The following is a 12,728-nucleotide window of genomic DNA, read 5'->3' on the forward strand; positions in this document are numbered from 1 at the left end:
TATAGTAGAAATATGCTCTCTTTCTAGTCCCTGAAAGCAAAAGTCATTCCTGAACTGAAGGCTAGCTGTCGCAGTTTCTAAGCCGCAGCAGTGTCATCATTCTCCTCCTCAGAGTGGATGACAGACACTTATTAACCCTCTGGGGTCCACGGACGCACCGGTGCGTCAAAATGATATCAAGAGGATGTAGCATCGGGACTCTGCTGAACTGAGTCTCCATTTCAACATGAATCGAAAATGCAGACTTCAAACTACGTACCAGTTTTTAAATTGTGTTGATAGGTCAAGTAAAACTAGAGTTATGCCTAATAATTTACACCACACTTTTCCCTGTATATTGTCCTCCCCTTCGATGCGTGTTTTTTGCAGGAAGAAACGGCAGAAACGGGAGTTTAATTAACAGGAAGTGCTTCCTAATAAAACAAAACAAACTAAATCCCGACAACCCCTTCCTAATGGTGGAAAAATGCACCATATCAATCAATCAGAAAATTATATGGTAACATGATGCATTAGGTTGCATTTGGCTGCTCAGGAACACGTGAAAAGGTAGTAAAAGAGAAAATATTGATAACAAGTTTTGTCTGTGGTGGGCCCCTCAGTCTTGTGGAGGACAGAAACTGTTTTTTGAGGTGGCATAAATAATTTGTGTTTTATCTTAATGTCAGTCCTGATTGCTCTGCAAATAGTTGTACTGAAAAACGTCTGAGGCCTTTCCTGCATTTTAATGTGAATAGATGTATAAAACTTTATTATTTACTATTTTTTTACATAAGTTTTGAAAATTTACAACTTATATTTGCATTTTAAGTTGTAAAAATAATTCCTTAAGCATGTTTGTGGTTTTTACAGTAAGAAAAAATATTTTTTCTACTCTGATTTTATGTTTTTATGTGATTTTTAAGCCTAATGTGTTAATACAGTATGTTAAAATGAAATACACAGTCACATGCATGAGTTGGTACTGAAAAAAATGATACCATCCAAGGCAAGGTAAACAGTTTCTAAGGTCAACTATAACGGTAAAAACAAAAGTAATCAAAAACGGCCAAATATACCCGGGACCCCAGAGGGTTAACATCGTCCTTATCCTGGAAAAAATAGTAATGGATTGGAAACACTGCACTAGTATGTAGTTGTGTAATCAAATAAGTGATTGGTAGAGCTGAAAACTATAATATTATTGGTTGGGTGAATTCACAACTAACAAATCGGTATAATGATGGTACACATTCCTGTAACACAGTAACACAGACATCACTTTACTAAAGTCAGTAATCACAATAAAGTTTCTAAACAATTATGTGACTGTGTAAGTTCTTCAATTATATGCACACAAAAAGGGATAACACAAAAATATACCTCTTTCCTGTACGCTACAATCAGCCACAATGGTGGCGCAATTTTCTATTTTTTAGGAGTGGAGATTAACATTAACTCTAATTTTTATTGTATGAAATATAAAACCTTACAATAGTGTGTGAATTGCAGCAAGCACTGGATAAACAGAGATCCTCTGATGCAGTAACACAAAAGTACTGTACTGTTACAACTGGAATGACTTTCTGCAGTGAGTAAAAAAGTAACAGTGCGTTACTTATTTTAACAACTAATGAATAATGCACAACACATACAATTAATTTTTTTAAACATTGACCCCAGCACTGGTTACATTACACCAAATAATGATCTGTGCCACATTACAGTAAGTAGTGTGTTAGATCAAACGCTAATTGTGACTAAGAGGAAATCTCTCTCCTTAAAACCGGAGGTTAGGGCCACGTTGGCTTATTTTGTACTTGCCCAACCTAAAATTTTAGGACTAGCCCTTAAAAGGCTATTTGTAAAGCCATTCAAACTAAAGCTAATGTATTGTATCAGTGACCTGCAAGAACACTTTAAAAATCACTGTTTAAATTCAACAATGGTGGAGTGCAGAGTCAGAACAAAAGACATATAAATCTGCAAAATATATAAGAAATCATTAGAAAACACCACACACTGGAAGTCAAAGTAAGGAATTGTCAGCTTGTATATTTATTATTCACAGGTGAACACAGCAGAGGCATGGAGGAGTTCATACCCTCTTGGGGCACACTGAGAAGGGGAAAATGTCACTGGATGATCAGAAATAGAAATATTTCATGTGGGGCCACATATATGCCCCGGGACATTAACAGTTTTTCACCAACACAGTTTCAAACCAATCAACCATTGATGTCTGTCAACTGATGTTTACTCCTATTTATTTACTTTTTTTTCTTATTTGTCTGCAGGAAACCCTGCTTGGAATTCACATGCCTACGAAACAGTCACCGACAGTCCGAACAGGTGAAAAACAGAGGACCAAAGAAGCGTCAGGATGGATCACACACTAAAGGGCGAGAGAATATGGAAAGCCCTGCGTAATGTACCGTCTTTACTCTGGCACTGAACTTGAAGGAAGTGTTGGGTGGAGTGGGGTGGCGTGCTCCCAGCCTTCGTCGATGTTCTTTAAATAGAGCTAATTTATCTCTACCTGCTCATCTCCGGGGCCCAGGCTTTAGTTTGGAATTATCCACAAGAAAGGTTTACATTTGACAAAATGAGAGAGAAAGCGCCATCCATTTTCACACAGTCTCTCATTCAAGTGACAGCTCAATCCACGCTGCTGTCTCTCCTTTGGCGCGACAACTTTTCTTCGAGTCAGGCTGCTCAGCCAGCCACTCTCATTTCCGAGTCTGTGACTGTGTGTTTGTGCGCGTGAGTGTCATCGCCTCAATCTCCATGGCAATGATGTCCTATTCAGCCAGGCACCTGCCAAGATAAGAGGTGCAGGAGGAGTGTGGAGGGGTTCAGTCAGTCAATCAGGGGAAAAAAAGGCATCAGAATGGCTGCCGCACCCTCGCCAGGTGTTGGTGTATTGAAAAGAATCAAACTTCCGAAAATCATTCAGCTACATTTACCTTTTGGAATCACCCAGGGTGCAGCAACCTGGGTAAGACTGGAGTAACCATGGCAACGCATTGCCGACAGTGATGAGACTGTGCATCTGTGTCGGATGGGGAAAATAAACATCATTCTAAAGACACAAAACCACTTTGCAGAAAACACATCAAAAACATCAGGTTGCCTGTGGTGCACGGAAGCTAATCTGTAAGAGTCCAGGAGTCCATGAGGGAGGTCCTCGAGGAAGGTCCGGGAGATCCCAAACATTTCATTCATCAAATATTTAACTGTACAAAAATTATAATACAAGAATGAAACAGTGAATGAATACTCAGCAGCATACTAAATCTCAGTGTGGGAACTCAGTGACATTATACAGTCGCCTTAGTACATGGAGTTTGACAGCCTGACAGGAAAAAAGTGTAAATTTGATTGACAGACACTAGTGTCTCAAATGGAACTCTATAGCACAGAGAGCAGAGGATTTCTATATGCTGAGGGCCTTTCACAGATTTATGACCACTGATGGTTCAGATTACCTTAGAAGAGAGTGATACCTGCTGAACTAACAGAAGTAATCATGACTGAAGAAGAACGCTGTCATAATCTGTATTCCAACATAGTGTTGCAATATAAATTATGTGGCCAGTGGAAAGTCAGTCACATTGCACAAAGACTGACAATGTCCATGTAGAGAGGTGAAAGGTGTGGTAGAGGTTGCAAGTTTGTACTTTTGGGTCCTGATTTGTTTAGGTTTAGACAAGTACTTTCATTTGCATTCAAAGGTTGATCAGGTTAAGACATTAAAACGACTTGATCTGGTTGGGGAAGTGATTACGTTTGAGGTGATGCGAATAAGGACATGTAAACCTCCAACCTTTTCAGAATAGTGAATGTGATGTTGGGGACCCTAACCCTCTGCACATCCACTAGTATACCCCCAACCGATCTATCGCCAGGACTGCTATTTTCAGCTGATATTAGCTATTTGCCAATCTATGGTCACAGTATTTATAATGGCCAATAAATAAAAATTAGGAAAGCAATGAAGAGACAGGGGAAAAAAACATCCTTCAACCAAGTTACAAGTGTCCACCAGACGGCACTCTACAACTTTTCTGTTGGCAACACACATTTTGAATACCACACAATTTCAGTTGATCTGAACAGAGTCGGTCAGAGTGTGAATGAGTAAATAACTAAATAACAAATCTGTTCATGTTTTGTGTGTCTGAAATAAAAAAAAAATTATTGGCCAGTATCATATTTTTAAATCACTAAAGATTGGTATTGGTATTAAAAGTCCTATACTGGCCAAGCTCTAGCTACAGGATCACCAGCAAACCACTTCTGAGTAGGGTTAGGGTTAGGTTACCACATACTAAACAAGCATGGTTTAGGAAACTAGAAGATGTTCAAGAATTAGAACATTTACAAGAATTTTGACCTTACAGTTACAGTCTTATAAGGTTTTCATTAGGTTATGCCCTCGTCCCCAACTGTTTGCGGCAGATGACTGCCCCTCCCTGAGCCTGGTTCTGCTGGAAGTTTCTTCCTGTTAAAAGGGAGTTTTTCCTTCCCTCTGTCGTCACGTGCTTGCTCATAGGGAGTCTCCTGATTGTTGGGGTTTTCCCTGCATTATTGTAGGATCTTTACCTTACAATATAAAGCACCTTGAGGTGACTGTTATTGTGATTTGGTGCTATATAAATACAGATGCAGCCACCGAAAATGGCCGGCCGATCCGTGACGCGACCTTGGCCGGTCCTTGGCCGATTCGTGGCCGAACCTTGGCCTAAACGCGATCCCCCGCTAATGACGTAGGAATTCCGGCCACTGGTGGGAACGCCCCTAAGCAGCATTTGGGGAAAATGGTGGTAATGTCTTGTTGATCCACCAGGAGGAGCAGTAATAGTGGAAGCGCATTCATTTACAGCCCGCTGTATACTGTACCAAGGATCCTCACATCATTGAACTGTAATTGTAAGCGGAACTGTCCATTAAAAACAATAGAAAGATGAGAGTAAAGCGGTCATTATAGTGGAGCAGTGAGTATTGTCTGGAGGGACGGGCTGGGCTTGAAGTTCAGCCCGGGACCTCGTACAGGCTCTGAGCGCTGCACCGCCAGCGAAACTGGGTAAAAAAATAATTAAAATAATTCTGATCACCAGCCGGTTTGGCCTGGGAATGACCTGGGAAGCCTAATCCTCTCATCAGTGTCACATTGTTCTTCCAAGTCTTCACAATGTTAAGCTTTTTGTTTGTTTATATTTTCCCTTTTATTTTATAATCAAAACTGCGACCAAAATGACTCCTTCTCAAACTAATAATACCGGCAGTCGTTATTGTATGCTGAGCTAGGGTTAGGGTTAGTAATTGCATAATAAGTGGATTAATATTTACTTCTTTGACTCTCCTCCACCTGCTTCATCAAACCTCAGCAGCAAACATATATGAAGGCAGCAGCTGACACAGTAACAGTGAGCGCAGCACACTGTGCAGTCTAAACTCTGCTCTGATTAATTATATGAATGTACAGCGAGTCAATCAGGATTGTGAAACGTCAGCTGCAGAGTCTCCATCATCAGAGCCCTGCCCGGTTCATTTTCCATTTTATAAACAATACTTTAGAGGTTTTAGTGAAGTCACACTGTGACAGTGACGTGCATTAGTGTGTGTGTGTCATCAGTGGCTATAAAAGGCCTTTTCTTAAAGGATAAAGTGGTGTTTGAGCCACAGTTACGACGGAGCGGCGGCTCTTTGAAATGGGACGCAGCCTTCCTGCGGCAGACAGCTAGCAGCAGGAACCGGACGCGCCAGGTTAGCCTAAGAAGCTGCTGAGGCGTCCGTGACAACCACCATAGAAACAGCCTTTTAAGACCGTTTTAAAAACATCCTCAGAGTTCAAACGAGCAAAAATATATGATTTGAAACAGTTACAGCTGCAGAGCTGTGGCGGCTTCTTTAAACGTTGTTTACATAGATGATCATGAATGATACGATGTAGCTAGCAGTGTAGCTAGCAGTGAATGAGGTGACGTCATTGTGTGCGCATTTCACAGCTGTCTGTCTCAGTCTGTTGTTGATATTACTCCAATTAACATGTGTTTACTTTCTCTGGACCATCTCAGGTCCACCGTTACAATTTCAGCCTACAAAATGATTTAAATATGAACACACACTCTAACATCAGTGCGCTTTATGAAGTCCAATCCTTAAAATAAATATTATGTTTGTAAACATTCATGTCTCTGAAATAAGTACAGATGTTCATGTTTGTCATTACCATTTTATTTGTTTAGAGAATTGTGAACTTCACATTGTGTATCTAATCAGAGTCTCAGCAACCTTCAGTCAGAGACTGAGACTGGATCACAGCTTTAACCTCTGCAGAGTCACAGACAGACACAAACCTTCCAAATCACACACAAGCAGCCCAGTCTCATCATTTTTGGATGCCTCTACGGTACACTACACTGTGATCAATATATTAAAAATTATAAATGAAAAGATAACATTCACATAAAGCTGTTTGAAAGTAAAATTAATAGGTACTTTCCAATAATATTTTTAAGGATCTCTGTCAGAGACCAGACAGAGCCATGACTCTCAAGAACCAGAGACTGAAATATGGAAAGAAAAAATCCCTATGAGAAATAAATGTGCAACAGTAAATATTTTGTCCAGTGGAAAATAAACGTTTTGAATCAAAAGCTTCGGATATCATCAAACCAGAAAAATAGAACTCATTTTTTTCTTTAATAACACACCTTAGCATGTAGTAATGTGACACATTTCCAAACAACAATACATAGATTTTATTCAATGTTTTGATTGTGGCAGTGAAAACACATGTTGCTGTGCACTGAGACCATGAAGCCCACTTCTCTGAAGCAGCTTCTTCTTCTTCTTGGCATCAAAACAGAGGTGGGAGAAATCTACCAAAAGGAGAAAGAACATCTGAGGTGAAACCAGTCAGGACAAATGATTAAATTATATATAGTAGTTCAATACAGCCTCTCAGGTAGCTTTGTGTTGATTTCAGCTCACTGCTCCTGTCTGTGGACCCGTGGTTTTTATGTTTGTAACCATTTAACTTCCATTCATCTATTTAACTCAGGGAGGAGAAATGTCAGGTTGGTGCAGGCTGGTGAGTTTAGGAGGGAGGTGCGTTTGGTTCTCTGTTGTCATTATCTGAAAGATTTGGTTCACCCTGTGGCTGGGCTGTATCTGGGGTTACGTTGGACCTGTCACACTTAGCAAGTTTCCCAGGTTGGTGTTTATGGTTTAGAACTTCTAGCTCTGGAGCAGCATCTGTGGCTGTGTAGGGTCCCGTTGGTTTTTGCTGTTTCTCCAGATCTGCGTTGGAAATTAGGTTATTGATCTCAGTGCATTCCTAAACAGGCTGAACAAGGTTATATATCGTCACCCTCCTAAAAAAATGGTCAAAGACATTTTTTAAATTTTATTTTTGTCCAAATTAAATTTTCAACATTCAGTTCAGTATTTTGTGTTTTCTGAAAAGCCTGAAAAAAATCAAGGGAGGGTGACGACATGTTTCATGGCTAAATAACATAACTGCTGCAGTCTGATGGTGACAGCAAGATCTGAAGCAGTGGGTGACGAGGAAGAGGAGGAATACAACAATTTGAAGAGATCCCTCAGTCTACAGTCAGCACAACGGCTACATTAGTGGCTGTTTGAGTTTCCTTCCATCTGCTGTGAACCTGAAGCACGGAGAACACAAAACATCTCTTCAAAATCTGGGATCTCAATTACAAATTTGTTCTTATTAAAGGTGAAATATGTGTTGTGACCTGGCTTTTTATACACCTGGCGACCCTGGGTCATCAGTGGTAACCCATCCCCACCCCCACACCCATCCCACACACATTCCGATCTACTGGCCCCGTGTACATAACAAAAGGTGGCCTAATGAGATGTAAACTGCCATTTGGAGGCGCTTGGTAGAAAAAGGAGTAGTGTGAAAATGCTGGTAGTTCTAGTGGTCCAAGTTGTTCACCCACTCTACTCTAAGTCTCAGAGTGGGCTTGGTTTGTGGCCTGAACTTGAGTTCAAGCTTCTCCAAACTCCACTGGTGTTGCTCTGCAGTAGCTGGTCCTCCATCTTCTTTCTGTAGGTGTGTTTTCCATCCCTGATTTTCCTTCTGTGATCCTTCTGCACAGCTCTCAGCTCCTCCTTATTTCCTGATCTAAAGGCTCTCTTCTTCTCCTTCAGGAGAGCCTTTGTTTCAGAGCCACAGTTATGTACAACAAGTAATACTCAAGTGAATGTTAAACATGTATTAAAAGAAAAATGATTCAGCTCAGCTCACAAGAAACTGCTGGATACTATTCTGGAAATGCCTAATGAATACAAGGCCACTGTGAGCAATGACAAACCTTTAAACATGATAACCAAAAAGTACACATTAAGTATCATTGCTCACCTTTATTTATGAGAATGTCACTTCAAAAATGATTGCATGCTGTCAGCTCTCATGGGTGAAGTTTGGCTTTGAGGGTTGGAGAAGAAGCTTTCCAGCACCTTTGGATTTCCAATTCAGTTCTGAAAGAGCAAAGACACAAACTACAATGATGTATGAAGTGGAAATGTTTGATTGTTGCTGCAGCACTAAACAGGTTTATAAACTGGTAGCTGATATAGCCTGAATATTAAAGATGAACCTCCTCTTCCACAAAAATGCCAAAAATTACTGATTCATTAATATGTAAAACATATTGTATGTAAATATGTAAACATATTGTATGTAATATGTAAAATATGTATGTATGTATATTGTATGTAGTAGTATATTGTATGTAATATGTAAAACATATTAATGAATCAGTAACAAAATTATGGTGCTGAAAGTAAGTAGCCTGATGCTTCTAGGTTAGTGATTCCAAAGCAGGCTGAGTCAAAACCTGAGATGGAGACTGGGTTTGTTTAAAGCTGAGGACAGTGAATCAGTCCCTGCTCACTGACAGGATTCCCAGAGTCTGGAAGCTAATACACTGTAAGTAATACACTGTAATACACTGTAAGTTTCAGCTCATTGTCAGGTGCTGGCAGGTTTCATGGATCCTCAGGTTTGTCACAGAGGATTAAAGGCAGCCAGACTTTCAGTTTTATGTGTATAGCGCCAAATCACAACAGTCACCTCAAGGCTCTTTCCACAGAAGAGCTGAAGGCTCTGCATCCCATTCTACTCTTAAGTATCATAGGAACCACAAGTAAGCCAGCAGTCTGAAGTATAAACAGACTGCTCTTTGTTTAAATAGTGAATATAAGAAACTTGCTAATATAAGGTTTGTTTACAGTGAATATAAAGAAATCACGGGAACCTCCCCAGCAGTCTAGGCCTATAGCAACATAACTAAGAGAGGCTTCAGGGTCACCTGATCCAGCAACTGTGTTCAGACCAGTATCATTTTATTTTACATTGTGATAAGCCTGGGTCAGTTCAATGCAGATTAAACGAAGCACTGTACTCGCAGATATTGAATATGGATGCACTGAAGCTCATCAGGATATTTATTTGGAATCTGTGGCTGAAAATAATCATTTTACTTAACTAGTAAGTCCAGAAGCTCATATTTCTGTCATAACATTGTTTAAATAGTGAACGCTTTCCTACGATATCCGCTAACATTTGCACAGAAAATTTAAGCTAGCGTCTCAAAGACGGCAAAACCCGCAATAATCTCTACAAATGCATCTCAGAGTTGGGATATCAGCGCTCTCTTACACCACATTAATCTAATTTCAAGTGCTTATTGAACTCACTGCCTTAATAATATCACTATATAAACGCTGTCCATTGAAATCCTCTTACCTGAACACTGCAGCATCCGCCGGAAGTCAGCGAGCATGGCTTCTGTAGTCCTTCTTCTGTAGTCCTTCATCCCTCTGTCAGTGATCCTCCGTTAGAACGATAACTACCTTCTCGACTGACTACGAGGTGCAGACGGCCCTTGCTGGCCCATATCTACGGGCCTGAAAACCGCTAATAAAGTCAGTAATTACCTGATAACATCCGAAGCGGGTGAACTAATGCAATTTAGTTAAAAGATGAAGTGAAACAAAGGAATCTTTTGGTGATTCGCAATGGAAATGTGTGAAAGGTCATACTGACAAAAATTTTAGGCATCTATTTTAGGTTTTCAAAACTTGATACTTCACCAAAACTTTTTTGAATCACAGAACTCAACGTTTTTGTTAAGAAGGCGCCACCTTTTGGTGACAGTCTACAATTGAGGGAAAGGGGTGTGTTCATGCTGGAAAGTAGATACGCCCAGGAGAAGGAGGGGGACTTCCAGCCCGACGACAGCCGGACGTCGGCCAGCTGGGAGCTGGACTTCAGCTGGCCGACGTCTGGCTGGATGCGGCAACATTAGGTGGCTGCATCTGTAAGACTGAACTGAATTGAATATGATGGAAATTAACAAGCTTGTCGCTGGCTAGGTGGTGGAAGAAATGCTACCGATACCAATTCACTAAGCAATAATGTAATATATTCATGAGTGAATTAACAGTAGGCTGCACTATGACACCTTTATAATAAATAAATAAATATAAATAAATAAAATAAATCATGAGAGAGAAAATCTACTCACTTAACAGTTTTTTGTTTTGTTTACTTTTTTGTCCCTCCCCTGGAATTATTAAATAAGCCAAGCTGCAAACATCAGAATGTAAATAATAAGCCCTCCAAGAATTTCGTGTTTCCACTTTCTAAACTTACTACAACAACTGCTTAAAGTAAAGAGGCTTTGAAAATGCAGAATGAAGAAAAGGTTTTGCTCTAGCTGAAATATTTTAAACTTGCACCAATCCAAATTTTGCCCGTGGTTGCATGAAATTTGTGTCAATTTGCTCCTGTGGGTGGACTTTGTATGTAAATGCGCCACACTAAAAAATCTGCATTGGGTCTGAACATGCCAGAGTACTTTGCAGACCAGAGAACTGGATTTAATGAAATTTAATAAACATTACGTGTCTGAGCAATTGAGTTGGTTCCAGCGATCTGGATCATGGAGACCACACAGGTGAAAAGCTGAAAACCTCACTTACTATTGTCACATATTGTTGCTGACTGCTCCTAAGAGCACAATTCGAGAGTTTTAAATGTACTGACAGTATATTCATAGATTTAACAATGCTGCTTTTTGCTGATGATCTTTTAAGTTAGTTACAGGGAAGCTTGTTCCCCTCCCTCACTTTTCACTGAGGATGGCTAAATCAAATAAATGTCTTAATAATAATATTTTTGTGGGGGGGTTTCCACTATCAAAATCAACATTCTAATTTCATTGCCACATAGTTAATGTTAATATGGGATTTTCACAAGAAAAGCAAATCATAAAACCTGGACACATAACATTCGTATTTATTTCCTCTGTCATAGTGTGATGCTTCATTCATTTTGTTATAAATTGACCCCGGCTCACCGACATCTGCAAAGCAACTTCAGTGTTTTTAAGGGCACTCCTGAAGTCGGTGTATTAGATATTAAAAGCAGTTGAGAGCTGTGGGCAAAAAGCTCCAGGAATCTCAGTTTATCAGCTGTGACCATGTTGATGCATCTGTGTTTATCTGCGTGGATGACTGAGAAATGACAATGAATGGTAAGTGTGTGGGTGTTTGTGAATTAGAAATCAAGGAAGAAGCCTGTATGCTGCAATGTGTGTGTGTGTGTCTTGGAGCGCTGATGCATCAGGACCTACAGAGTGTTAAATGGAGCAGGGGGGGGTCAGACTTCAGCCACAACAGACTGCAAAACGCACACATCTCTCACTCTACCTCCACCAATCCCACCTCCTCCCTTCACTCTTCTTCTCTGTCTGTCTTCATCACATTCCTCTCCTTCCCTGTTTTTCCTCACTTCCATTTTGCACCCCTTCCTCCTCTTTTTCCTTATTCTTCTGCTCCTTCCTCCCCTTTTCTTCACTGCTTTCGTCTTTTGCACTTCCTCTGTATCTCTCTGTCACTGCTTTATTCCGCCACTTTATCTCACTGGATAAAGCTCTCCCTGCTCTGGAGTTTGTTTTGCTCCCTGCTCTGCCTTTATCTTTCGTTTGGATGCCGTGTATTTGCAGCAGCACAGAGAGAGAGAGAGACATAGATGGAGAGAGAGAGAGAGAGAGAGAGAGAGAGAGAGGGGAAAGAGAGACAGCATCCACATGTCAGGCCAATGATGGATTAGAATACTAAAATACTGGAGAGAGAAAGCAGACACACACAAATCTGACATGATGTGTGTGCCTGTGTGTGCACATTTGCGCATGTAAATCTATTGCTCGGTAATAGAAGAATAATAAAAAAAACAAAGTGCTTCTTTCCAAGCACACATTTTCCTTCCCTATTCCTCTCTCACCCTGGAGGCTTTCTTTCTATCGCTCTCTCTCTTAAAGTTGATTTAACGCATGACTTCTCTGCTTGTTTATTTCAGTACATATTAATGTAAATCACCGGTGTCCACTCCATCCACGGTCTCTCTTTCTCCCTCTTGTTGTCCTGCCACCAGGTATCGACCCTCATGACAAATGGCCAAAACAACAATTAAAAAGAACAGCGGAGCCCCATAAAAGGCCATTGCTCTAGCCTATGCCTGCTATGTCAATCAGACACCCACCCCCCAGCTGACCTCAATTAACCCCTACTATTGTGTGCTAGGAGGAGGGGCTATTGAAGGGTCTTGCTATCTTATTCTATGTAATGCAGAGGAGGACGGTGAGGAGTGAGATCAACGGAAACAGTTCATCACTTTTTGAAGTAATTTGTTTAAAACCTTATCC

General features: G+C 40.5%; 1 protein-coding gene across 1 annotated transcript in view; it reads right to left on the bottom strand.

The window, feature by feature from the left end:
- Window positions 1-2,126: 2,126 nt before the first annotated feature.
- The window catches only part of LOC115786999 (GDNF family receptor alpha-4-like), a 100,338-nt gene continuing 89,736 nt past the window's right edge, over window positions 2,127-12,728 (bottom strand). The window contains exons 9-10 of the mRNA XM_030739545.1: window positions 2,946-3,031; window positions 2,127-2,796 (exon numbers count right to left, since the gene is read on the bottom strand). Of these exons, the coding sequence (XP_030595405.1) occupies window positions 2,955-3,031 (77 nt within the window). The 3' untranslated portion in view covers window positions 2,127-2,796; window positions 2,946-2,954. The remainder of the gene's footprint in view (window positions 2,797-2,945; window positions 3,032-12,728) is intronic.

Source organism: Archocentrus centrarchus, chromosome 10 (genome assembly GCF_007364275.1).
Source record: "Archocentrus centrarchus isolate MPI-CPG fArcCen1 chromosome 10, fArcCen1, whole genome shotgun sequence".
In the NCBI taxonomy this organism is placed as follows: domain Eukaryota; kingdom Metazoa; phylum Chordata; class Actinopteri; order Cichliformes; family Cichlidae; genus Archocentrus; species Archocentrus centrarchus.